Source organism: Molothrus ater, chromosome 14 (assembly GCF_012460135.2).
Source record: "Molothrus ater isolate BHLD 08-10-18 breed brown headed cowbird chromosome 14, BPBGC_Mater_1.1, whole genome shotgun sequence".
NCBI classification, from domain to species: domain Eukaryota; kingdom Metazoa; phylum Chordata; class Aves; order Passeriformes; family Icteridae; genus Molothrus; species Molothrus ater.
The window spans coordinates 13,199,001-13,225,405 of NC_050491.2; the positions used below are offsets into that span (position 1 = coordinate 13,199,001).

The window sequence follows — 26,405 nt, forward strand, 5'->3', positions numbered from 1 at the left end:
TCCACGCACCCCGCGCACAAACAACACCCTGCAGCAGATCTATTTGGGGATTTGATTTCTCTTCCCTCTTGTGAACCCCTTTGAGCTCTGATCGTCTTCCCCCTTCTCGCATCCCGTTCCCTGGGACTCATCCCAGCCTCCCCAGGGCTCACGGCAGCCCCCGGGGCCCCTTTCCCTCCAGAACCCCGCCTCAGGAGCTCCGAGCACCGCCCTCGCCCCTTCCCCGCTCCCGCCGCTCCTCTCCCGCTCCGTCGCAGCCGGCCCGTCCCTATCCGGGCTCCCGGCGCTGTTCCCGCCCCCGGCGCCTGCGCCCAGAGCCGCTTCCTGGTGGCGGCGGGGCCGGGCCGGTGCCGGGGCGATGGCGGGGCCGGGGCCGGTGCTGGCGGCGGCCGCGGGGCTGTGGGCGCGGGGGGCTGCGGGCGCCGAGGTGGCGGCGGCGCGTCCCGGGGCGCTGGAGGAGGAGATCGTGTCCGAGAAGGCGGCGGAGGAGAGTCACCGCCAGGACAGCGCCAACCTGCTGGTTTTCATCCTGCTGCTCACCCTCACCATCCTCACCATCTGGCTCTTCAAGCACCGCCGCGCTCGCTTCCTCCACGAGACCGGGCTGGCCATGATCTACGGTGAGCGGCGCCTCCCCACGCGTGCATCCCGGAGCGGAGCTGCCCCGAGCGCTGGCGGCGCATCCCGGCCGGTGCCGGCTCTGCGCGGGGCTGGCGAGTGGGACCAGCGCAGCATCGCTCTCACGGCCAGTGGGAGCCCTCCCGTTCTCCCCGAGGGGCTCCCCCAGGGCTGGTTTGGGGCTGTGCGGGGACACGACACATCCTCTGTGGGTGCAGCTGTGTCACCAGCGCAGCCCTGTGCTGCTGAGCCTTATCTGGGTGGTGCTGGAGGGAGGGTTGGTTGTTTTCCAAACCCTAGATATGAAGGGCTCTCAAAGGCAGAGTTACTCCCAAATCTCTGGCAGTGAGGAGCTGGTTGGGTTTTTCCAGACGGCCTGACAGGGTGAAGCTGGCCGGGTCATGGGCTACCACGTAACCAAGCACTGGCAGGTCACACTTACCTGCCCCAGGGTTGAGAGTGGGGGACTTGGGGCAGCACAGAGCAGCTGTTGTTGCACTGGAGCCTTGCATCCCGGGATGGATGGGGCTCTGAGCAACCTGGTCCAGTGGAAAGTGTCCCTGCTCACGGGGGTTTGGAGCTGGAGGATCATCAAGGTCTCCTTGTGACACAGACCATTCTGTGATGCTGTGATCCCACATGCTGTGTTTCCAACATGTGTTTAGAGCATCCAGATTTCCAGAAGCTGCCCAAGAAGAGCGGAGAGGCCATTTGGGGGATTCTCCCATGCTTTGCCACCTCTGGGAGCTTGCAGAACCAGCAGCCTTCTATCCCTGCTGCCTGGGGACCTGTGTGCACAACCTTTAGAGTTCCTCCTCCTGCTGTGACAGGACCTCTTGGAGAGAAACCCCGTGTGTATTCCCACTGGAAGTGAAGCAAGGCTGGGGGTCAGTGCAGTGGGGCTGCAGACATTTGGGTTTTAAGGTGGCCTGTGATTTACTCAGGTGACATGGCCTCATGAAGTGGCCTGAAGCAGGGTATGACAGGGCCATGCATGGCTCTCCCTGGATTATCTGGCATGACTTTAAGTCAACCAAAGCAGGACTAAGAGGTGTGCTGGGGAATGTTTAACGTGGCCATGGGTCTGTATCTAGGGATGATTTGTTGAATTTAGGGTTGAGAAGGCATCTCCTGCTGCGTGCTGTAGTTAGTGTCTGTCCTCTGTGTGGCCCTTGCTGGCTGGGGGTGATGTGTGACCACACAGAGTCAGACGTGGCTGAATCTCCCACCCAGCAGAAAGCTTTGATCCAAAGGCTGTGACTTGACCTGTTTGGGCCACTGGCTTTTGTGATCCCAAGTTTCAGTTAATTGGAAGTGTCCTTCCAAATGAAGGGGTGGAGGCACTTGTGTCATTGCACAGGCATGAAATGCTACTTTGCATTTCCAGGGACACAAAATCCTGCTCTGCTTTTCCAGGGGCACAAAATCCTGCTCTGCTTTTTCAGGGGCATGAAATACAGCTCTGCATTTTCACATTCCTTCCAGCCACTGCTCAGGGGGGTTCAGGTGTTTCTGGCCTCCTGCCCAGGGTGGCGATGGTCACCTCCTGGGACAGGAGCTGTGCTGTGGGAGGACATGATTCCAGCATGAAAGGTCTTCTCTCTCCTGCTGCCCCAGAGCTCCTGACTTTTATTCCTTTCATGCTTTCACACTTGCCCTTAACCTTGTTCTTCTTCTTCTCTTGCACATTTCTTCCTCTTGATTATCCTCTCACCCTGACGTACCTGAGTGCTCACTTTATTCTCAGAGCACAACCTGGGTTGTTTCAGTCTCCTGCTGATCTATAAAATGCACCTTTTCTGTCTGCTCTTCTGCAGACTGTGCTTAGGGAATTGCTGGTGAAATCAGTAATGTCACCTGTCTGATCATGCAGAAAATCCCAAGTTTTCTCAGTGTCAAGGCTTTTGGCATTTGCTTCTCAGGTAGTGGCAGGTACCATAGGAAAAGGGATGTAATTCCCAAGGAGTGGTGAGATGCTGTTGTTTTACTGTGACAACTGGAAATCTGCAGGGAATAAAGGAGGTATCACTGTCCCTGGCTCCTGCAATGCTTTTAGCCCCAAGGAAGTTCACTGAAAACGAGGAAGGGGCTGCAAAACAGACCCTGAAATCTGAACAAGAGAAGCAATTTGCAAAAGCTTGTCTTTTTCTGTTTTAAAAAAACCCAATAACTAAGTCAAAACTTTCGCATGTATCTCTTTTGGCAAAACATATCAGTTTCTTCGTTGTCTTTGTTTTTACTGGAAGTTATAAGCTCTTGCTCCAGGTGGATTTCTGTCATGCACATCACACTGTCAGCTCAGAGCTGATGTTCAAGAGCTGGACACTGGCTGGAGTAATTTCAATGGTAGACTATAGGTGCTTAGTAGCCCTTGAGCTTCATTTCAGTGTTTAAAATGACGGTTCCCACATCTGAGGTGCTCAGCATTTAGGATGATTAATTGAACAATTTTGTTTCAGTTCTTCTCAGAGTCTGATGGTGGATGTGCAGGAGCTTCTCTAAAAGTTTAGTTTCCTTGTGCTTGTTCCCACTTGACCTGTGGATTCTGTGTGTCTAAAGTGCTTGTTGTCAGGATGTCTTCAGTTGTTACATTTTTCTTCCCTTTTGGTGTCCAGATTAATGCTCCCCTGGGGATCCTGTCTGCTTCCATTGTTGTTAAGTGCTGGGGTTGGTAATATATTAGTCTTCATTTAAAACATTACCTCGGAAATGTTCAACAGCACCTTAAAAAAAAAAGCCCATGGGCTTTTGTTCTTTTTAATGAAGTCGGGAGAAATGCAATGAAAATAATCTCTTGCACTTTGCATAAAAGAACTCAATTAATTTGCCGGCTTTGCCTTCAGCTTCTCAACTCCTTGCAGCTTTCAGCTGGCAGCTTCCTCAGTGTTGGGTTCCCTCTGCTCAGCTCAGCTCAGCTCCCTCCCAGGGCTCAGTTTTGTGAAACTCCTGGCAGCAGGAGCATGTCGATACTGGCTCACAGGTTGCTGCTGGGGCAGCCCTGAGAGTGCCAGGAGAGTCTGAACCATTTCCTGAGAGCCTGTCAGAACCAGGAGCACCTACAGGGTCCCCTGGGCTTGCTCCAGGTATCCTGAGCTCAGGACTGGGTTGGTGCCTGGAAAACCACGTCAGGTTTGTGCCAGGTGCTTCCCGTGAGCATCGTTGGATAGGGAGGGTTGATCAGACCACCATGGGGCAGGAGGGGCTGCTGAAGGGGACATTTAATGTTGGTGGGATAATTGGTGTCCAGCAGAGCAGCAGGATGCTTTCCCTGCTGGTAACCCTGCCAGTGTCTCTGTGTCAGGGCTGCTGGCAGGGTCACACTCAGTGCCCAGGAGCAATTTGTGCATTTGCATGTGGGTGTCTTTCCCCAGCTGGCAGCCTCCCAGGCAGCCTGTTCCTGAGCAAGACAAAAAGTATGATCTGGGGACTCCCAAAAAGGGGTCTTTGGCAGATGTTGTGGGTTTATCTGTCCCTTTTCCCTTACCCATTCCTGGCCAGAGTGGGAATTTGGCCCTGTCTAGAGCTTGGCTGGCACACGGGGCCAGGAACAGGTGCCTGGATAAGGAGATGGCAGAGGAGCAGGGGTGCTATCAGATGTAGAACTGCTTTGGGACAGAGATTAAGGGTGGAGAGGCAGTGACTCAGGATCCCTTCTGAATTCACAGCAGTGACTCCTTCTGTCTGTCTCCTTCCTCCTGTGGGGTCTCTCATCTCACAGTGTTTAGCCTGGGTGGGTTTCCTTCCATCTGAGCAAGGGCAGGCAGCTGCTGGTTTCTGATTCCTGCATGAACTTCTGAAATAATTGTTTTTCTTTTAAGAAAAAACTTTTTAAAAGTCACCCCAGGTAGTTCTTGAGGGCTGCAAACTATGGTGTACCTTAATAGCCATAAGCAGATGTAAATAACCCTTTGAAACTCCTTTTGTCCCAGTGAAGGGTTTTTGTTTTTTTCCCCTGGTATCTCTAGGACTGTCATCTTCTGTGTGAGAGGAAAATGGAGTGTTTTGTCCTACTGCTGTGGTGCCTTGCAGCCACTGCCACATGCTCCTGTGAATACATGCTGTGGCATCATGATGTGCTTGACTTACTTGCTTTCATTCTATACTTTTATTTCTGGGGCATTGGAAGATCACAGGAGCAGAGGCTGGCAGAAAAGTAAGCTAAAGAATTTGTTATGGTGTAGCCTCTAAGTGATGGTGGTGTAAAAGCAGCCCTCAGCTGCTCTGCACGGTGTGATGTGCCCTCAGCTCTCCTTGCTGGAGCTGGCAGTGCCCAGAGGGAGCTGTTCTGTGGCTCTTGGGGTGATCAGGGCAGGATAAAGCCGAGCGTGGTGAGCACATGGTTGATGATGCATGGCTTAAAAGCATCTGTAGCCTTTTAGCTCACCTGTGGTGCAAAGTGCTGTACTAGACCAGGGTTTGGGTCTGCCCAGTCCCTGAGCTGAGCTGTTCTAGGTCAGCAGTGGTGACTGTGTGTGCAGCCACCTCCTCTCCCTGTGCTCATGGCCTGGGTGTGTGCTCTGGTGGCCCTGCTGTGTGTGGCACCCCTGAGATGGGAGGTGGGGGCTTTTCCTTTCACCATCAGGAAAAATGGCAAATCTTATCCTGGGAAAACTGTGGCCAAGGCAGGAGAAGTCAAAAAGTGTGTGGCTGATCAGGAACTGGCTGCAGGAGGTGCTGAATGAGCTGTGGCCCCACGATGTCCTGCCAGACTCTGCTCTGAGAGTGGTGGCACAGGAAGAGTTGGGTGTTCCTGTCAGGGTTGTGCCCTGCCTGTAGGAAAGCAGAGCAAAGCTTTAATTAAGGCAGCAATCAGAAGTAGGAGTGTCCTGGGAGGCAAATGGAGAAGCCTTCAGAGCGTTGCGGTCTGGGTTTAGTTCCCACGTGGCTGAAAGCTTTTCATAAATGTGTGGTTCAGGGATGGGGTTGGGATCCAGGATTTCTGTGGCAGCTCGGGGCCGCCTCAATCAAGGAGTTTCCAAACCCTTTTGTGCTGAGGGCTACATGGAAAGGTGTCTTGTGGGCCACCCCTCTTCCCCAGCCTGCAGATGTCAAAACACTCTGCCAGGAGAGCACTCAACACGCTCGAATCTGGATTCGAGACCTCAGACAACAAAAGAAAAATGCTTTATAAATCGCTGACTTGCTAATTAACCCCAAAATACCCCTCCTTAGCTGAACTGGAGGCAGAGCTGCCTCATGGGGCTGCCCTGGGGCTGCTGTTTGTGGTGCAGAGCTGTAGTTTGTAGGGCAAGGAGTAGATCTGGGTGGTCGACCTGGATTGGGAAACAGGTTTATGTGTTTATATTTCAAAATGTGGTTTTATAAAGACAGGGCTGGGATGAGGCTGCATGGTGCTGCAGCACCTTAGGAAGGATGCTTGCCAGCCTCAGAGTGATCAGGGTGGTTGCTGGGCATCATCTTTAATGCCTGCCAAAATGAAGAGTTTAATGGATCAATGTCAGGTTTCAAGCTGTGCAAGGGGCACAGTTTGGGCACACACAGTGAGCAGCACCTGGCCCAGCAGTGCAAGGTGCTCACCTTAAAAAACCCAGTGTGCCCTCAATGTGGGCTGCCCTGGAGTGAGGCTCTGAGTGATTGCTGGGTGGTTCAAATCCTTCAGGACTTGTCCATGGCTGTGTTAGGAACTCCCCATGAGCGTGGAGCATTCGCCTGGCACTGAACCAAGGATGGTTCAGTTCAGTTATTGGGCTGTGGTTGTGCTCAGCAGCTGAGCAGGGGGTCAGGATCCTGCTGCTGCATCCATGCTCAGAGGGATCACTCTGGGGTTTGCTGTGGTTTGTCTCACAGAGCTGTGTCCCTCCCCAGGTGTCCTGGTCGGCGTGGTCCTGCGCTACGGCATCCACGTCCCCAGCGATGTCAACAACGTCACCCTGAGCTGCCAGGTGCAGAGCAGCCCTGCCACGCTGCTGGTGAACGTCAGTGGCAAGTTCTATGAGTACACCCTGAAGGGGGAGATCAGTGCCCAGGAGCTCAACAATGTCCAGGACAATGAGATGCTGAGGAAGGTAAGGGAGGAGTGACTGGGGAGGTGAGCGGTGCTTCCCACGCCCTCCATGGGGACAGGTCCTGCATCTGCTACATTAAATGTTTTTATTTTGTTTTTTTAACTTCTGATTGTGATGAACAGTAATTTATATGTTGAACACAATGTAATGAAACTCTAGTTTTAGCTCATCTTCATTTAAGCTGTTTAGACTCTGGGATTTGTCTCCAGAAGATCCCAGACACATCCTCAGCATCGACCCAGCAGGTTTCACATGGTGGGGCACAGGCTTCCTCCATATATTACTTTCTTGTGTTTTGTCTTGCAAAATTTCAACAAATCATTCTACTGTTGGGTTTTTTTTTTCTTTCTTTCTTAACAGGTGACTTTTGATCCTGAAGTATTCTTCAACATTTTGCTTCCCCCCATTATATTTTATGCAGGCTACAGCTTGAAAAGGGTACGTGCCTTTACAGTGCTGATGTTTTTAGTTCCTCTGCCTCCAGAGAATTTTTAATACTTGTGAGTGCTTTAATGCTTGCTCAGCAGGCTGAGACTGTGGGGGCTGGTATGGTTTTACCCAGCAAATGTGGGATTGTGGGAAGCAGAGCTGAGAGTGCCCCTGTCATTCTTGTCTGCCCCTCTGCCCCGGGAAGGGTCAGTGACTTCAGCTGCTTCCAGCAGGGGTTTTTGGGGTCAGCCAGGCCATTTCAGCCATCCCAGCTTTCCAAGCACATGGGAGTGTGGGAAGGTTTTAGAAAGCAGCAGCTCTCTGAAATGCTGACTTGGAAGGAGAGGAGAATGATGCAGTTTAGCTCGCGGGAGAAGGAAGGAGGAATGCTGCTGGGTTAGGAAATCAGTTCCCAGGACTTGGAATAGCACCTTATTAAACACCCAGCTATGAGAACATAGTACATTCATGTTTATTAATGCTGCATTAACTCCTGGTCTGGCATGGGCTGTGCTGGGCACCCTGTGCCTGTCCAGCTCATGGTGTCTGAGCTGGGTCCAAGTTGCTGTGGACACTCTGGGTGCCTGTGCAGGCTTGAAATAAATTGTTAGCAAAATATAATTCAGTTTTTGATTTTTTTTTCTCCTGCTAGAGGCACTTCTTCAGAAACTTGGGATCCATCCTGGCATATGCTTTCCTTGGCACTGCCATTTCCTGCCTGGTGATTGGGTGAGTAGATGAAGCTGGTCTGGTTCTTCCACAGGGGTTTCAGCTGTGCTTGGGAGAAGTGCTCTAAGCCTGGAGCTGAAGCTGCTAATCCCAGACCTGAAAGGTCACACAGGCTCTGCTACTGCTGCTCAGCAGCAGCAAATAATACTATTTACTGTGCAAACTTCTGCTGCGTGGGCAGGGTGGTTGCTGTGAAGTGCTAATTGTGAAGTGCTCTCTCAGCATCTGAGCATCCCATGAGAATAGTTGTTCATGGCAAGGAAAGTTTCACACTTCAGAGAAAATTGTCTTGATAAATCAGCAATTTCAAATTATTGGAAGCATAAGGCCTCCTAAACTTGAGCACAAGAGTGGAGGGCAGGATCATAGAGGTGGGTGTCTAGTGAGCACAGATGTGTTTCAAATTGTTTATCCCTCAGTGCAGAGGCTGCTGGATGGTTCCCACTCTGGATAGTAGCACACAGGCTGACACAGGGTGTTCTCCACTGGAGTCCAGTGGATTCAAGCAAACTCAGCATCTGCATTATCTGCTCCTCACTGAAAATTTTGGGCATTTCAGAGTCAGTCCAAGTGACTTCACTGAATTGTGTTAATGTGCAGCACTGCAAAGCGGTAAGCCTGGCTGCTGCTTTTCTTTAGGCATGTTGTGCTCCTGGAGGAGTTCTGGTCCCAGTTCCCTCCTGGCACCGTGTTTGTGCTCCAGTTCAGAGGGTGCTTTGGTGTGTGTGGTCCAGCATTCACCTCTGAGGTCATTGCCCTGGGGTTTCACCAGGCTCTGTGCATCCCATGCAGCTCTTTGTTGTTCTGGCATTTGGATAGCTTCAATCTGGTAAATGCAGGGAAAGCAAGCCCATATGAGTGTTGTTTTAGTGCACTGCAGAGATGTGTGACTGCCTCTTGTGATCCCCAGCTCCGTGGTGTACGGCTGCGTGGCGCTGATGAAAGTCACCGGGCAGCTCGGGGGAGATTTCTACTTCACTGACTGCCTCCTGTTTGGGGCCATCGTGTCAGCCACTGACCCAGGTGGGTTACAGGCTCTCCCTACCTTTAGGCCTGGTTTGAGCTGTGGGGCAGAGGGGAAGAAAGTCTGAAACCCCTGCGCGTTCCCTCCTTCTGAATTTTTGGGCTTAATTTATTTGTGACATTCTTAGAGGTCAGATTTGTCTCCGTGCTTTTTCATTTTCTTCAGTTATGTGCAATACAGTTTCCAAACCTCTGCTTTCCTGAATCCTTGTTTGCAGTGAAATCCTAGGCAACCTCTCTTGACTTTGCTGGGGCTTGGCATTGTGTCTCTGCCACCCTGTGATGCCAGCAGCTGTTGCAGAACAAGATGTGTAATGTGAGGAGGGTTCAGTTGATAGTTTTAGTTAGTTTAGCTATTTTCTCTTGCTTCCAGTTTGGTTGGATTTTGACAATGGCTAATCTAATTGAAATTAGATTAATGAGACACCTTAATGAGTACTGAGGGTACTGAGTACTGAAATGTTGTGTATCTGTTCCGGCACTTAGAATGTGTTGAATCCAAGGATTTCTCTCAGAGTATCAGGAACAGAAAGAAAAAGCAGTCATCATCCTGGACAAGCCTGATCCTTCTGGCCTTCTGCAGGTGCAGGAAGGCTCTCCCTGATGCTCTGAGCTGAGAGCATCCCTACAGCTGGGTGGCTCATGCCAGCCTGGTACTGTGGCCCAGCCCATGAGCTCAGACCCTGAGAAGCTCAGAGCAGAGTTTGTTTGTGTCTGCCTGCAGAAGATTCAATAGGCCAAGATGTGTTTTAGTGAAAGGAGGAGGGAAATGATGAATCAATCCAAATATGAAAGAGCAGAAGGAAGACGATCCAAGAGAGCACGAGGGGCAGCTGGCACCATTGCAGCAGTGGCACAGATGTGCAGGAAGGCAGCTTTCTAAAAAGGACATTTAGTCTTTGATTACATCGAGATAACAGCACCTTTTTGAATGTCTCTCTATTTTTCTATTTGTCAGTGACTGTCCTTGCCATATTCCATGAGCTGCAGGTGGATGTGGAGCTCTATGCCCTTCTCTTTGGTGAAAGCGTCCTCAACGATGCCGTTGCCATAGTGCTGTCTTCGTAAGTGTCCCCTGCTTTTATTTACAATTGTTATTACCTGTGTTACATGTCAGCAGCTGGGGGGACTCTCTTGGCCTTGCCCCTGTAAAATAGGAACAACGGGTGTTTGCAAGAGCATCTTAAGTGTCCCAAAAAGCTGTGGTGACATCCTGATGCACGTCCTCGTTGCTTACCGCTGCTTGGGATTACAGACTGTCCTTACAACTTCCCCCTGCGTGAGGGATGGCTTTGTTTTGCTTTTGTGGTCAGTTGACCCATCCACAGAGAAGTTTTTATATCCCTCTGAAACAGGAAAAGCACCAAGTCTCCTTTTCAGCCACAAGATCCCACTGAAACCCCTTGCTGATGGCTTTGCTCCTACCTGCATTGCTTCCCACCTGCAAACCCCTCTTTTGTTTAGGTGGAAATAGCTGGTGAAGCAGCTGTTTCCTTTCTCTCCCCACTTTGAGGAGTTAATATTCTTACAGCTGGAGTTAATGCCCTTGCCTGAACACATGGGAAACTTGCTGCCTTTCTAAGGAATGTGTTATATTCTTTAATATTTTATGTCCTTTGCATGCAGGACATATTTTATTTGCATTTTCACTGTGTTGTCATCACGGCAATTTGTTCAGTAATATATAATACCTGCAATGGTGACAGCTTAACATATAGCTGAGACTAATGGAGAAAATATTTCTGGAATACTTGTCACTCCAGTGTGCTGGTTGTGTGGGTTTCACTGGAGGCAGCAAGGAACACACTGTGAGCTGTGTGTTGTATTTACTGAATCGAGTGTTTCTGCTGAGGTTTCTGGAACTCTTTGTATTGCTCACTCTGGCTTTTCTGCTGGATGTGTCACTGCTGGTGTGAGAGGAAACGCTGCACAGCCAGACTGTGTTTCAGAAGTGGTCATGAGTGAGGAGGGGATGGGGTCTTCCAGCCTGTGCTGGTTCTGGGTAGGAGTGGGTGGATTCAGCTTCAGAGGAATGGAATTCCTGGTGGATCTCGGCACGAGTGCGGCACCACCCACACAGATTTGCCTCTTGCTCTGGAGCTGTTGCTCTGATTTCCTGATTTCCTCTCTCCTGAGCTGAGCTCAGGCCACCCCCTTCCCAAAACAGGATAATTTGCACCAAGGCAGCAGCTCTGAGTTCACTCAGCAGTTATTTTATTTTGCCTCAGCACTGCAGGCAGGGGAGGATGGGGAGCTGGGCTCTTCAGGAGCTTTTGCCCCGTCTGGGTGCTCCAAGGCTCCTCTCCTGCTTTAAGCCCTGGGCAAATGTTTGTTCCTGTGCTTAAGGAGCAGGATCTGTGCCTTTCTGTTCCTGTCTTGGTCTGGTGTGGCTTGGCAGCAGGAGCTTGTTGCAGGATGAAGAGGAATTGAACCCAAAACTGAAAGCTGGTGGGCAGTGAGGTGCCAGAGCTGCAGTTTGGGAGCAGAGGGGTAAAAGCAGCTGCAGGATCCCAACCTGCTTCTTCCAACGGGAGGATTTGCAGGGATTAAACACCACAGGAAGCCCCATGGGCAGCAAAAGGGGAAATAAAGGGCAGCTGGCAATAGTGTCTTATTGGCAATGCAAAAACAAAACCAGAAGTAGAACTGTAAGAGGTTAAAATGCAAAACCAACATTCAAGGAGTTAGTTATGGAGGGGAAGTGAAACCAGACTGGATTTAAAAAAAAATAAAACCTGAAAACCCAGAACAAAAACATGTTGGTGAATGAGGAATATAAGATGGAATTGATGAAAGGAATTAAAGCACAGAGAAATCTGCAGCTTGCTGTATAAAAGGCATTGCAGAAAAATGAGCTGTATTAAAAGCAGGGAAGTTTAGCAAGGGAAATTACCTGTTTTGGAAAAGGGAGGTTTGTAATTTCTGTTGCAGAAAAATGTTGGTGTATAGTTAGGGGAGAAAGCTGCAAGATGTGTGTGCCTGGCAGTAACAGGCAGTAAGTGTCTGTTCTCAGCAGTTTAAACAGCAAACGTTTAAAGTTCACATCCAGGAGTTTTACCAGAGTGAGCCAAGGGATTGCTAACTAGGAAGTTAATGTTTCCAAGAAGTTTACATCAAGGAAAGTGATGTAAGGAGTTGATAAATGGGATTTAGGAGCTGGATAAGGCCCCCCTGTATCTCAGCCTTTCCAGGTAGAACAATGACTAATGCAAGGCTCAGCTCATCAGGAGTTAGGAGGGAGCAGACTGGGAGCACTGCAGACCTGTTTGCCATTTTACCGCAAAGGTCTGTTGAGGTCTGGTGGATGCAGGGAATGGTGCTGCTGCTGTGCATGGCAGTGTCTGCCTTGGCTGCCCTGTGATATAGCACTTTAGAGCTCAGAGCAGTGCAGACTAAATGCAGTGCATGTTAAATGTGGCAGAACAGGAGCAGTTACAGCTCTCCAGGGATGTTCACAGCAGCTGCCTCTCTGGAGAAATGGAGATTTCCCACTTGAATGCTTCGTGGTCCCACAGCACCTGGCATTACAGAGAGCTGGTGCCAAACCCCCCAGATACCACCATAAACACCACATGTCACACAAGGCACGGGCTTTGGTCCCCTGCTCTCTGATGTCCAGGAGTAACTGCACATCCAGGCTGGGGGGTGGCTGATCCCAAACTCCCCAGGACAGGGAGGGGGTGCAGCCACTGCACGCTGTGATCCCGGGGCACTGCAGGGTGTTGTGCCTCCCTGGCTGCTCGGGCTCAGTGTTTGCAGCAGTTGTAGCACTTTGCAAGGCTTGTGTAGCACCGTGAGGTGCCTCTGCCTCCAGACTAAGCAGATTTGTTCTTGTGCTTTCCCTCCTCTTGCAGCTCAATAGTTGCCTATCAGCCAGCGGGCGACAACAGCCACACGTTTGATGTCACAGCCATGTTCAAGTCCATCGGGATCTTCCTGGGGATATTCAGTGGATCTTTTGCAATGGGAGCAGCTACTGGAGTTGTGACAGCTTTAATATCCTTTTCACTGTTTGGTTTTTTTCCCAAGTGTTTGCATAACAGCTTATTTATTTTTTGCTGCACTGCATTTCACCCAGATGTTTAAATTTTTTTCCCCCTAAATTAATGAAAGACAGTGCCATAGCCTTTTTAGGGGCAGACTGTGTAGCTGTGATACACAATTGGAATTTGATTTGCTCTTGGCCTGCAGTGTCTCTCCAAATTGTCCTTAACCAGCTGCAACGTCACCAAGTTCACCAAACTTCGGGAGTTCCCCTTGCTGGAGACTGGCTTGTTCTTCCTGATGTCCTGGAGCACGTTCCTGCTGGCTGAAGCGTGTGGCTTTACAGGCAAGCTCCAGCACAGCCCTGCCTCTGGCATGGAGATCTGCAGGGATGGTGGGGCCACTGAGTTCTGCTTCTCTCAGTATTGATTGTAGCCAGGGCTCTCCCTCTGCCTGCAGAAGTTCAATGATTCTGGGTTCTGGGGTTACCTCATTGAGTTCCCTCCAGGCCTGGGGTGCAGCTCAGCTCCCTTTTCCTGACCAGGACTCTAATGTGATGCTCTGCTCCCCAGGTGTGGTGGCTGTGCTCTTCTGTGGGATCACACAGGCCCATTATACCTATAACAACTTATCTACAGAATCACAACACAGAACTAAGCAGGTGAGAACTCCTCAGACCCTTTCAGCCTCTCTGAATTTAAAATTAAATTTTTTTTTCCTTCCCTCTACCCAGAATTAGGTGCATCTGTCTTGTTTGAGCTGCATTTCACTAGGATTGCTTCTGCAGAAGCATTGTTGCATGATGAATGGGCTAACATGCTTTTCTTGTTAAATCTATATTATGTCTAACTCACTTTTAATTTGTTTTTCTCTTTCAGTTGTTTGAGCTTCTGAATTTCTTGGCAGAAAACTTCATCTTCTCCTACATGGGACTTGCACTGTTCACCTTCCAGAACCATGTCTTCAACCCTACCTTTGTGGTGGGGGCCTTTGTATCCTTTGGAGCCCAATTTATAAGACAGAAAGAAAGGGAGAGGTGCCTCATTCCCAATTTCTGTTTTTCTTTCAAATGAGTGGGTTTGGTTTTTTTTCAGTCAGTCTAGCTTTATTTTTAAAAGGGGATTTCTGCCATGTAGTGGTGTCTTTGCTGGTTATTTTAAGAAGATGGAGATTCTTTTTCCAGCTTTTCTGTTGGTTTTTTTTCCCCCCGTCTTCTCTCCTCTTGTGGGCATCCGAATCAGCTGCTGCAGGGACTCATCATTCAGTGTGACTGTGATGCCAGTGCCAGGCTTTGTCATGTGCCACCAGGAGGGGCTTTGCAAAGGGGGGCTGCCTGGTTTAGCCATTTATTTCCTCTTTTCTCTGCTAGTGCACTTGGTTAACCCTGAAAAAAAGCCTTTTTTTGGTCAAACAGCACAGTTACAGCCACAGTGGATGCCTCTGAATGATGTCATGAGAAAGGATTTCCTGTTCTGCAGGCTGATGCTAATGGGAACAAGGGCCCTGGTATGTCTCAGAAAAACAAGAATTTTGAAGGAATTTTTTTCACATCACAGGGAAGCCAGTTAAATGTGCAGAATTATTTTCACCCTTTGTCAGCACTGGTGCAAGTTTATACTGGTAAACAAAACATTTTTGCCAGTGCTGGTCCGTGGGTTTTCAGCAGGCTCAGCTGAATTTCCCTGATCAGCTTTTATGGGGTTACAGTGGGGCAGAAGAGGTGGAGAGCAGAGAAATGCCGTTTGGGCTGTTATATTGAAATTTTGTGCTGTGCCTCTTCAGTGGGAACTGGCTAACTCGCTGATGAAATAGCTCATTCATGAGAGAGATCATGAAATACGTCTCTTATGCAAATTGTGGTGTTCAGGAAAGAACATAAAAGCTAGAAGCATTTTCCATATTATTCAAGGCTGTGCTGAATACTGGCTCCAAGATTATTTTTGCCATCTGGGTGCTGGTATTAAAAGATACAGCTTCAAAGATAAAAAGCAATATGAAGGGGCTGGTGATTCTTGTATCTCGCAGGCTATGAAAACAGAAAGAGTATTAGATTTTTTTTTTTCCTTCTCAACTGCTGCTGCTTTCATTTTGCTGAATAATCTTTGGGAATGAGACTTGGCTTAAAGCTTCAAACCCAGCTGTGAAGTGTGGCATGCTGGGGAATGTCAGAGGGTTGTCATAGCTGTGATAACTTGAGCTTCCCAGAAGACGAATAATTCTTGGGGTGCAAAATGGACCTGGCAGCAGAGAGCATACTGTGGGGAATGGTGTTTTTTCTCTCCTCTCACTTGTCTAACATGCCCTTTCATCATTACCTGTGTTTATTTGTGCTTGTTTCTGTGTGATATTCTGAATTGGAGTCTGTGCTGTGTTTCAGTGAGGCAGTAGCCTGCTCTTCCCACAGTGCTGTAACACTCGGAGCTGGATTATTTTCTTTGCAGCCAGAGCAGTGGCATTTGTGCAGGTCTCAATTCCCTTTGGGCAGTAGAGACTGGCTCTGTGTGCAGGTGGGATGTGATGGGACACACAGGAAGAGCAATTTCCTTAACATGTGCAAATGCAGCTTGCTATCTTCCTAGGAAGAGCTGCCAATATTTACCCATTGTCGTTTTTACTGAATCTTGGGAGAAGAAATAAGATTGGAACGAATTTGCAGCACATGATGATGTTTGCTGGTATGTTACTGCATCCTTCCTCTTGACCATGTCAAGGTGGGAGCATGAGGGAAATCAGGTGTTGGGGCTGATGGATGAGCTGATTCCCAAGAGCTTTTTGCTTTCCCAGCCTGCTGTTAGATAATGAAGGGGTTTGTGGTGTATTCATGGTGGTTTCTTATGGTGAGAAGCTGGAAATATTCCTTATTCAACTCTAAATCTCTTATGGGCAATGTCTGGAGGGGAGGCTGGGCAGGAAGGGACTCCGTGGTCCGAGATGTAGGAATGAGTTCTGTTACTGGAGGACATGAAATAACACAATGTGGACATGCAGCTCTCTCAAGGTGAAAAGAGAATTTTAATTTCTGACTCCAACATTTAAAGATTTCCAAAAATGACAGTGGATTGGAGGGTGACAGTGCCACCTCTCCAATGACACTGGACAAACGAACAGTCCATCAAATTTCTCCTCCTCCATAAAAGAATGCAAAACAATAAGTTATTTACATAAAGTGTGTGAGAAAGTTCATTACAAAACTGTAAACATCAGAAGTTTCATCATGTTGAGATATTTGATGGTGCTGGGAGGTCGATTAGGGCGTTGTTGACGATTTTCAGGATTTGGTGGTTTTTACAAAGGTTGAGGGCCATTGGTTGTTTCTGTATGAGGATATGAGGATGATTCTTAAGTTTTTAGAAAAACTTAAAAAATCAGGGCGACAGAGCTCCTCCTGTCCTGCTTCAAGTACCTGGCACGGGGCAGGAGGAGGGTTTGCCTTTCTGGGCTCAGAAAGAGGGGCGATAAAACCATCACTGTGGTGATGTCCCAGCACAGGGGGCAGCAGGGTGCAAACCCCAGGTGGGCAGCTGGCTGTGGGGGTCATGGGGAGCTGTGCTGACCCAGCTGTGTGCTGTCCCCTCCTGCAGGGCTGCGTGGGGCCATGGCCTTCGCGCTGGCCATCCGTGACACGGCCACCTACGCGCGGCAGATGATGTTCAGCACCACCCTGCTCATCGTCTTCTTCACCGTCTGGGTGTTCGGCGGGGGCACCACGGCCATGCTGTCCTGCCTCAACATCCGGTCAGTGTGGGCTGCCCTGGCTCTGCACAGCCTCCCCCAGCCTGCTCCCTGCTCAGGGCTGCTCGGCTTGCAGAGAGCAGAGGCAGATCCTGCATTGTCCTTCCCTCAGTCCCTGCCCTGGCGTGCTGTGTGACTGTGCTTGTTGGTGTGTGACTCTGTGCTTGTTCTCCCTGGTGCAGTGTGTGACTGTGCCTGTTCTCCCTGGCATGGTGTGTGACTCTGTGCCTGTTCTCCCAGCAATGGTGTGTGACTCTGTGCCCATTGGTGTGTGACTGTGCCTGTTCTCCCTGGCATGGTGTGTGACTCTGTGCTTGTTGGTGTGTGACTGTGTGCTTGTTCTCCCTGTTGTGGTGTGTGACTGTGCCTGTTCTCCCTGGTGTGTGACTCTGTGCCTGTTGTCCCTGCCATGGTGTGTGACTGTGCCTGTTCTCCCTGGTGTGTGACTCTGTGCCTGTTGTCCCTGCCATGGTGTGTGACTGTGCCTGTTCTCCCTGGTGTGTGACTCTGTGCCTGTTGTCCCTGCCATGGTGTGTGACTGTGCCTGTTCTCCCTGGTGTGTGACTCTGTGCCTGTTCTCTCCCCACAGGGTCGGTGTGGACGCAGATCAGGAGAACGTGGTGAGTGTGCTCTGCTGGGGAAGCTCCCTCAGGGCAGGGGTTGGTTACATTCTGACCCTGTGAATGCCTTGTCTGTGCTCTGCTTCCTTCCAGCTGCAGGAGGTTTTAGCTCCCCCTGTGAATGAGTTTGCAGTCACAGCTTTTCTGTGCTCTCTGGTTTTCATGGGCCTTATTTTGACTCAGCTGGGAAGAAGGGCACAGAAGCAATGCTGGACTGTTTAGTCAGTTCATGTTGCTGCTGCAATAGATTCGGTCTCTCCCTTGCTGGGTTTGAAATAAATCCCGAAGTGAGCATGACATGGAGGCTGCCTCATCCCAGTGTCCAGGGCAGTACAAGAACACCATTTACTGACTCATTTTTTGTAGCATCTGCCCCACTTTTAGCCATAGGTACCCTCAGCCCCTTCTTACCCCTTTTCCTGTGGGTAGTTCTGTGGCAGCCCCAGATCCACTGACCACACTGAGATCAATGCTGGAGCCCCATAGCCCTGGGAGTTTTTCTGCCTGGTAGTTCCAGCTGTCTCATTCATGTGTCTGCAGCTGGCTGTGCTGTGGCTGTGGCTCTCCTTGGTTTCAGTGTGGATTCTGCACCTTGGAGATTCATTTTATTCAGAGCCATTTATTGGGCTGTTCACCTCCTGAAGAGAAAGCATCAAATGTGACAGGCAGCCCAGGGCCATAAATCTGTAAGCCAGATTTCTATGGAATATGTAATTGTAATTCACAGTCCCCTCCAAACAGTTTTATGTATTTTTTCTCTGACTAAAAGGAAGCCTGGAGTTCCCATAACATACAATTATTTGCATGCAGCAATATCAGGCGAGATCTGATGGAGGTTGGATCTGTCAGTCACTATTAAATGTGATGTCTGGGTGCAGCTGCTGGCTCTGAGGCACTTTAAACCTTGGGGCCAGACACTGGAAGGCTCTAGCTGCAAAATGGTCACTCTGTGCTTTGCTACCACCTCCCTGAGGCAGTTGAATGCTGCTAAATGCAGCCTGTTGTGGTGTGAGTGTCCTTACACACCCGGCCAAAGGCTTCTTCTCAAGAGGCAGTGGGAAAGTCTGTGTCTCTTTGTGTCCCCTGAGGATAATCCAGTGTCCCATGGGTTCTCCTGGCCCTGATCCAGCTCGTGGCATGTTGTCCTGCCCCTCTTTACTGTTTTGCTCTCCCACAGGGTGTCCCAGAGAGCGAGAGGAGGAGCACGAAGGCTGAAAGCGCTTGGCTGTTCCGCATGTGGTACAACTTCGACCACAAGTATCCTTGGGCAGCAGTGGCTGTGTGCTCTCAGGTCCCACTGCCAGACACCTCTCACTGGGACCATCAGTTCCTCCCTGCTTAGCAGAGGAGCCAGTGTTTGCTTTCCCGTGACATTGCTGTGTTTGGATTGCACCTACTCGTGTCTGGGGCTGCAAGAAATGACAATTTCCACCCTGTGTCAGTGAGAAGGCAGCAGCAGTTCTGTTCAAAGCTGGGCTCTCCAAGATTGCCATCCTGGGGGTCCTTAATCCCAGGGGCAGGTGGGCAGGAAGGGGTGGGGGTTTTCATACTTGCAGTTCCCCTTGTTAGATCCATGCCTGTCCTCCCTTCCAGATGTGCTGTGCATTAGTGGAGGAGTGATGTGAGGCTGAGGGGCACAGGGTGGTGGGACAAGCAGTGCTGCTGAGCATCTTCCCAGGACTGTGTCCTGCTGTCTTTGGTTGGATTCTCATTGTACACCAGTACAACTTCTGTGCTTCCACACATTTGTGTTCCTTTTCTTTCTGTGATTTCCTCACAATGCCAAGTCCTTCAGTGATGCCCTCCCAGCCCTTTACTCACCAACACAGCCCCATTCCTCTTTTTTCCTTAACCCTCTCTGTAGCTACCTAAAGCCTCTCCTGACACACAGTGGTCCCCCTCTGACCACTACACTCCCAGGGTGCTGTGGGCCTGTTGCCCGGTGTCTGACGAGCCCACAGGCGTACGAGGTGAGTCCTTTAGTAGTCCTCTTGTAGCCATGATATTTTCTGAAAAATCCCTTTGCTAGGATTTTTCCTCCTGAGAAGTCGAGAGGCCTCAGAAACAAAATGTAAACAATAATTATCTGCTGGTGTGGAATGCAACAGGTGCATCTTTAATTGGTCTCGTGTGGTTGTTTTTAATTAATGGCCAATCACAGTCCAGCTGTCTCGGACACTCTGGTCAGTCACAAGATTTTATTATCATTCCTTTTCTTTCCTTGTTAGCCTTCTGATGAAATCCTTTTTCCTATTCTCTTAGTATAGTTTTAATATAATATATATAATAAAATAATAAATAAGCCTTCTGAAACATGGAGTCAAATTCTCATCTCTTCCTGTGTCGGGGCTGCCTGCAGAATTCTACAGCCTCTCAGCTTCTCAGGAGGAAAGATCCTAATGAAAGGATTTTTCATAAAACACGTCTGTGACCCTCCTGTTTGCTCCCCAGAACCAAGAGCAGCTGAAGGACGACGACTCCGACCTCATCCTCAACGACGGCGACATCAGCCTGACCTACGGCGACTCCGCGGTCAACACCGACTCGGTGGCGTCCAGCGGCGCCTCCCGGCGCTTCGTGGGCAACAGCTCGGAGGACGCCCTGGACAGGGAGCTGGCCTTTGGGGACCACGAGCTGGTGATCCGGGGGACACGCCTGGTGCTGCCCATGGACGATTCGGAGCCGCCCTCAAACGTCCTGGATAACGCCAGGCACGGTCCGGCCTAAGGTCGCTCGGTTTCATTGACAGTAATATCTGCATATATGATCAAGAAGTATGTACTACCTAAAGTCTAATGCATGTCTCAAAATGTCTAAGCTGTATAAATATTATTTATATGGTGTCAAAAGAATATAAATATTCTCTGCCAAGCACTTGTAAAGAACAAGCTGCAAATTTAAGTTAAAAACTGTGTTGACTGCACTATGTAGGGTGGAACTGTTTTAGCGTCAGAGTCTTTTGCACACAGTGAGCTTCGTTAATGTGTGGTTTGATGAAGGGTTTAGTTCCCAGCGGGTGAGTAAAGGAGCTGTGACTCCCTGTTCATCCTTTGAACCTGGGAGAGGAGAGCAGGGAGTTGCTGGTGAGCAGTGGAAATTGCTTTCTAGTCTGATGAGGATTGTTGAGTTTCTTTTGGTCTCTGATCTTTGGATAGTCACGTTTGAAATATCAGCAAAAAATCTGCTCACAGACCCTCTCGCCAGGCAGTGGATGGTGATAAACTTGTTTCACTGTGGGAACCTGGAGACTTTCTGCTCCTTAGTGACCCTCTGCCCAAGCCCTGCTTTAGTGGGCTCATGGCAGACCCCGGCCAAAGCTGGCAGCAAGGGCTGCGGGTGTCCGGCTGCGGGAATGGGAGCAGGAGAGAGGGATGGTTGGTGTCTGTAGTTGTGTTCAGGAGAAGGAGGCGATCCCACAGAAACTACACCAGGCGTGCACAGATTTTAGGTCTCAGTCCATCTTTCAGCTGTGGCTCAAGCAGCTTTCTCAAACCAACCATCAAATCCTCTTTTGGCAACTAAATTTCACCTTAGGGAGCGGCCATGTCGCTGTGCGGGCGAGTCCCTGTCCTGCGGTCACGGATGTAGCCAAGGTGTGCAGAGCTGCACATGGGGCTGTGGAGCAGCACAGCCAACCTCAAACTCCAGCTTTAAGGCTGCAGATCCACACGGTACCTCCGGAGCTCTCCAGAGGCATCCAGCTGGTACTGAAGGGGAGCCGTCCGTCTGTCCGTCCTCCCGCAGAGTCAGAAACCATTGCACTTTGTTTGGTAACTCCTTAGCATGCTGTGTGTCTGCAGTCCCCACCCGACCTTTCTTGTGTCTCGTATCATTTAATAAGAAATGTTTGTGAGTTGATTTTTGGTTTTAATTTACATTTTTTATTTTTCAAGGAAGAGCACAGAACAATTTGCGATTTCACACTAGTGTTAAAGGATTTATTCTGTAGTTATGGGAATGGCTAAAGGTGCAGTCAAACTGCTAACCCTGACATCTTTTTTATCCTGGAAAGGGGAATCATGGAAATTTACTGTATGTAATTTTATTGTCTATTTTATCTACAGTTTTTCTATACGAACCTTTCAGGGTTACTGGTGCACTACAGGTCCATTCTGGAGTTAACCCTCTCCAGGGGGCTTAAACAGAGGTATTTAAAATGAAAATACATGAAAGAGAGCCAGGTGAGTGCGAGCACTCACAGCTCCCATTAGCTGTCTTTGGAACAAACTCTGCATCTCTCAGGATCTGACCCTGGGACCTCAGAGCACTGTCCCCACAGCTGTTTTCCCCAGCACCACCTGAGAGTTGGAGGAGACAGAAAATCCTGAAGTTTCAAGTGTATATGTATAGTTGAGAAAATAAATCTACACGATTTGTTTATTTTTTTTTCATTTTCTCAGGTCTAAGTAACATTGCCTTAAATTTATGGATGTGAAACTATAATTATTTTGGCAGTTTATCCCCAAGAAAATGCTTTCTTTTTCCTTCTGAACAAAATGTGTAAGTGTTGCCATAGGACTTCTCTAGAAGGGAGGTAATGCTCTGTTTATATTTGGATATATTTGGGGCATCTTCCTTGCACCTGTAAATGGCATCCCGCTGTTAACAAAGCTGTTGGTTTAGCACTGGCCTTTGTTTCCTACTATGCAGGAATTCCATAAAGTGAGTGTGCATTTTATATGATGTCTGTAACTTAACTTCCTGTGTTTAAAAAAACAAAAAAAAGGAGAAAAAAAAAAGTAGAAACCTGTTGATTTTAGGTTTACTGCATCACTTCTACATCCTGTTTTTTGTTCGTTCTGCCTTTTTGAAGAGGTATGATAAATAACTACCTCTTGTTTTTTCCTGTATAGCCTGACTATGAATTCAATTTACAGAGTTGGTGCAGCTGGAGGTGCAGGACTGTTCTGCTGCCCCAGGGCTCCCTCCCAGGCATTCCCAGCAGAGGTGCAAATTTGCTGCGAGGTGGCCACAGGCTGATGTTTTCCCATGGCTGTGGTAGCATTCCTCTCTTCCTCTGACCCTTTGACTTCAGTCATTTATCCACTCACGGTAAACTTGTGAACACATTACCCATAAGCCTCAGTTTTTGACACCAGTAACAGTTCAGTTACACGGAAGGAAAAAAAGTTAACCAATGGTGATTGTGTGGGTTACATTATGATCCATATATAATATAACCAGGACTGTTTTGAATAGCCTTAGTCAATGAATGAATTTAGGTTTAAAATAATGAGTGATTTCGTAAATGAATGGGATTCATCCTCAGGTGATTATTTCCTGTGCTGGGCTGCAGCAGAGCACACAGGAATGCCTGGTGTGCAGAGGCAGAGCCCTGATGCTTTGTGCTGCAGATGGAGCTAAGGGTACCTTGGAAAATCAGGGCCTGAGACCTTTGCCAAACAGCTAAGACAGCCCTGAGGAGGCACTTCACAGCCCCCACGAGGATTTAGAGAAGGTGCCCTTCTTCTGTAAATTGAATTTCCATGGTTTTTGCACATGAAAAAGCATTGTAGGTAAAGTTATGATTTGTACTGGTACTGTCAGTTTGTGTGGTAATGGCATTAACCCCGTAGCTATGGTGTTTGTGCAGCTGATCTGTGATAGCTGATGATCACTATTGGACCTTCTGTTTACACTGACTAAATCCTTTACTGTTGCGTTGTACTGTGAAAGAAGGATTATGGGCCTATAAAAGATGATTATTTTTTTTTTGGAATTGTGTGTACTGTTTCATTAATTCACACAGAAATAAATCTGTAGCAAAGTGACCACGTGCCACTTGACCTTCTGAGAGCAGTTTGTTCATGGCCTTTGGCAGCAGCCAGGGATGCTGCACCCCGAGGACTGGAGGGTGCGCCCTGAGCCTTCAGCCCAGCTCCTGGGACACTCCTGCAGGAGCAGTGCTGGGGAGCAGAGCCATGCTGGTTGCCAAAAGCTCCTCCAGGAGCAGCAAATCCAGCTGGGATTGTGCTGCTCACTCCCAGCCCTGGGGCAGGGAGTGACCTGCACAGAGGCATCACCTCGGGGTGTTTGCAAAATCAAAGTCCCTGAGCTTTCCCAGGGTTTTATATCCCTGGGACTGCTGAATTTGCACTTGGGATCCTGGCTCTTGGGATCCTGGCTCATCCATGCCCTCTGACTCCCACCTGCACCATTTGGCAAGCTGTTCAAATGCTTTACAACCCTTCAGTATGGAGGGCACCTCAGAAATTTCAGGAACCTCTTTCTGAGGGCTTTGGTTTGCAAAGGACAGCTTTCATCCCTTGGATGGTGCAAAACCACATTGCCACAGCTCTGCCAGTACACCTATTTACCAGGCAGATACACTGATAATTATTTACCACACTTTGTGCTGCTTTCCAAAGGGACTGTGGCCTTTGTGTGGGGTGGTGGATCCTGAGCTGTCCTGCTGGGCTGTCCCAAAACTGAGCCTGCAGCTCACACAAGCTGTGAGTGAGAGAGGAATGCCTGGCGTGGCCTGTGCTCCTGGATGTCACAGCACTGGCACAGGAGACAAAGGTGTTATATTATTTTCTTACTATGAAGTGATGCTAATTCTGCTGTGCACTCCCACCTCAACATCCTGGCAGCTGGAATAAACACCACTAATCCCCCTGGATCCGTGCTGTCCAGCCCAGCTGGGGTTGAGCTCAGGCATGTAACTGAAGCAAACAAGGATAGAATTTAGCAATTGAACAAATGCCTTTTGGCAGCCCTTCACCTTCCCAAACCCTCCCAAGAAGTGCAGCAGACCCCTTCAAATGTTTCCTTGAAACAAGGTGCAATTCAGGCCCCTCACCATTGCTGAGCAGCATCCCCAGCACCCAAAATGTAGCTGGGATCCTCTGGACTGTGTCCAGCCCCCCCAGCACAGGCAGCTGCAGCTGGGCACCCCCTGGATGGGCTCACTGTGCCAGGAGCTGGCATCTCCTATCAGCCATGTTTTGGATAGGTGCTGCTCAGGGGCACAGCAAGCAGGGACAAGGCAGTTCCTGCATGGTCTGGGATGGGGGATGTCCCCTGCAGGCAGGTGCAGGGCTGTCACAGAGCTGTCATTTGCTGATGAGTCCCTGTTTTATTAGGGGGAGCATCAGTTTGAGCTGATGAGGGGCAGCTTTCAGTCAGTACCATCTGTCCATCTTCATGTGGGGATCAGTAAAGAGCTGGGAAATGGGCCAGCACTGGGTATCTACAGCCTCAGAAAAATCACAGAGCTCTGTTCAGAGCAATCCTGAATTGCTGTGTGTAAAGCCACAAACAGTTCTGCACCCTTGGCTCTGCATCTCCACATCATGCTAGGGCTGCATTTATATGAAGTAAATTTTTTTAAAAGCAAGGTTTTGATTCTTCCTTATCTCATCATGGTCTGCAAGGAGCTCTGGTCCTTGCCGGGCCCTCTAGATGGCAATATTGGAAAGGACAGCAATTGTCCATCCCCGCTGTGTCCCTGCAGATCGGGGCCAGCAGAGCCCAGCCCAGCCAGCTCCAGGGACCCTCCCATGCCCTGTGGGCTCACCACCCCTCAGGCACCATCCAGCTGAGTCCTTGTCAGCACAAAGGAGAGGAGACCCTGCTGCAGCACCACTGCTCTGACACCCTGAGCCCCTGGCAGGAGCCACCACCTTCGCAAACCCCTGCAGTACGGAGGTGCTCACAGACATCTCCCCTGTGCCTTGTTTTCCTCTTTAAGCCCAAATGCTTCTTGGCCATTTTTTTCCCTACTAAGCTTTCAGAATGAGGAGTTTAAGGCCAGAGGCCACAAGCTGACTGCAGTTTTGGTCAGAGATGAGCTGCAGCCCTTGCTGGAGCTCCCCGTGTCTCACACCACCTGGGCTCCAGGCCATCCCCAGCACTGGGCTTTGCTGACATCTGCTGCCAATCTCTGGTCATCATGGCTGCTTGCACTGTTGCAGGAGGACTTTCTCTTGCCACAACTCCACAAAAGTGTTTCTCACCAGATGTGGGGAGTTTTGTGGAGGGAACTTCTTGGTGAGGTGGAGATGCCATCTGAGGTGGCCTCTCAGATGCCAGTGAGCCCAAATATAATCTCACAGCAGTAAATTAAAAAAAACCCAAAAACCTCTTTTGGCCACACGTGTCTGTAATTGGAGAATAATTGAAAGATGAGGCAAGTAATATGGAAATGGAGAAATGGTGTCCTTGCTGACAGCCCTGACAAAATCTGCCTGGCCAGTGAGGGAACCCAGGGAGTGGGAGTGTTTGTGTGCTCTCTGTGCCCAGCACCAACCCTGTGTGTGCCCCCTGCTCCCCACCTCCCCACCCAGCTGGGAGCAATGTGGGTCTCATTCATCCCAAGGGCATTTCCAGCACACCTGGTGGCCTGCAGCCTCCTTAGCCCCAGGGGCTGATTTGTACCCTGCTGGCAGGGGCAGCCCTGGGGACACCCTGGCTCCTGGTGCCCTGTCCCTGCCATGGCCAAGCAGGGAGTGCCACAGCAGCACAGTGGCTCTGACGTCCCTGAAAGCTCCTGGACCTCAGAGAAGAAGAAAAGCAAAGCCCCAGGGTGCTGGAGAGGTGAGGTGTGGGGATGAGGCTGTGACTGGAGAGCTCAGCCAGGGAAAGCAGAATTCCAGCCTGTCACCACTCAGTGCTGCTGGAGGTCTGCTCTCAGATCAAGGTTTGGGGACCAGGGGCTCTGGAGCACGTTCCTTTGGGACTTGCAGTCCTTAAACAGCCCCTCTTGGTGCTTTTCCTATCTCCAGCCCTCACAGTCACTGCTCTTGGAACCTGGGTCAGAGGCTAGAAATCTGTTAATGAGTGCAGGAGTCCTGAAAGGTTCAGGATCCTGGGGTAGCAAAGCCTTGGATCTGTTGTCCAATATTTAGACATGTGTATACACAAAAGGATTGGGTCTTTATTAATTGTCCTTTAGTAGGAAATTCCACCAGCTGTGCTCCCCCCAGGGGTGCCAGGGATGCTCCAGCCCCAAGGAGCCCATATATGGCTGCAATCTCTAAGCCTGCATGTTCCACAATGATGTGGTCATGGCTACTTTTAAGGACATGTGTGAACATTGCTCCCTTTCCTGTGTGCATAAGCTCCCAAGAATGAGGAAAAAGATTAAAAATGTGCATAAATTAAAGCTGTCAGTTCTGTACAGCATGCCAGCCCTTCCACCTGCAGCAGGCAGGGCAGTTATGCCAGCCTACCCATGGGTGCTGGGCAGGGCAGGCACTGCAGGGCAAAGGATGCTTTGAGAATAGGAAAACACCAACTGGCT

At 49.6% G+C, this 26,405-nt stretch overlaps 1 protein-coding gene across 2 annotated transcripts; it reads left to right on the top strand.

The window, feature by feature from the left end:
* Window positions 1-343: 343 nt before the first annotated feature.
* SLC9A6 (solute carrier family 9 member A6) lies at window positions 344-22,932 on the top strand. Of its 2 annotated transcripts, none has more exons than XM_036402146.2 (16): window positions 344-620; window positions 6,445-6,644; window positions 7,005-7,082; window positions 7,726-7,802; window positions 8,713-8,825; window positions 9,784-9,889; window positions 12,680-12,821; window positions 13,050-13,155; window positions 13,382-13,470; window positions 13,688-13,801; window positions 15,373-15,484; window positions 16,391-16,544; window positions 17,131-17,161; window positions 18,339-18,418; window positions 19,026-19,131; window positions 19,613-22,932. In XM_036402146.2, the coding sequence occupies exons 1-16, from the start codon at window positions 359-361 to the stop codon at window positions 19,886-19,888; spliced, it is 2,046 nt and encodes a 681-aa protein (XP_036258039.1). In that variant the 5' UTR covers window positions 344-358; the 3' UTR covers window positions 19,889-22,932. The 2 variants fall into 2 exon arrangements, with proteins under 2 accessions (XP_036258039.1, XP_054372339.1); XM_054516364.1 differs by having other exon boundaries at window positions 359-620; window positions 12,680-12,809; window positions 13,017-13,155.
* Window positions 22,933-26,405: the final 3,473 nt, after the last annotated feature.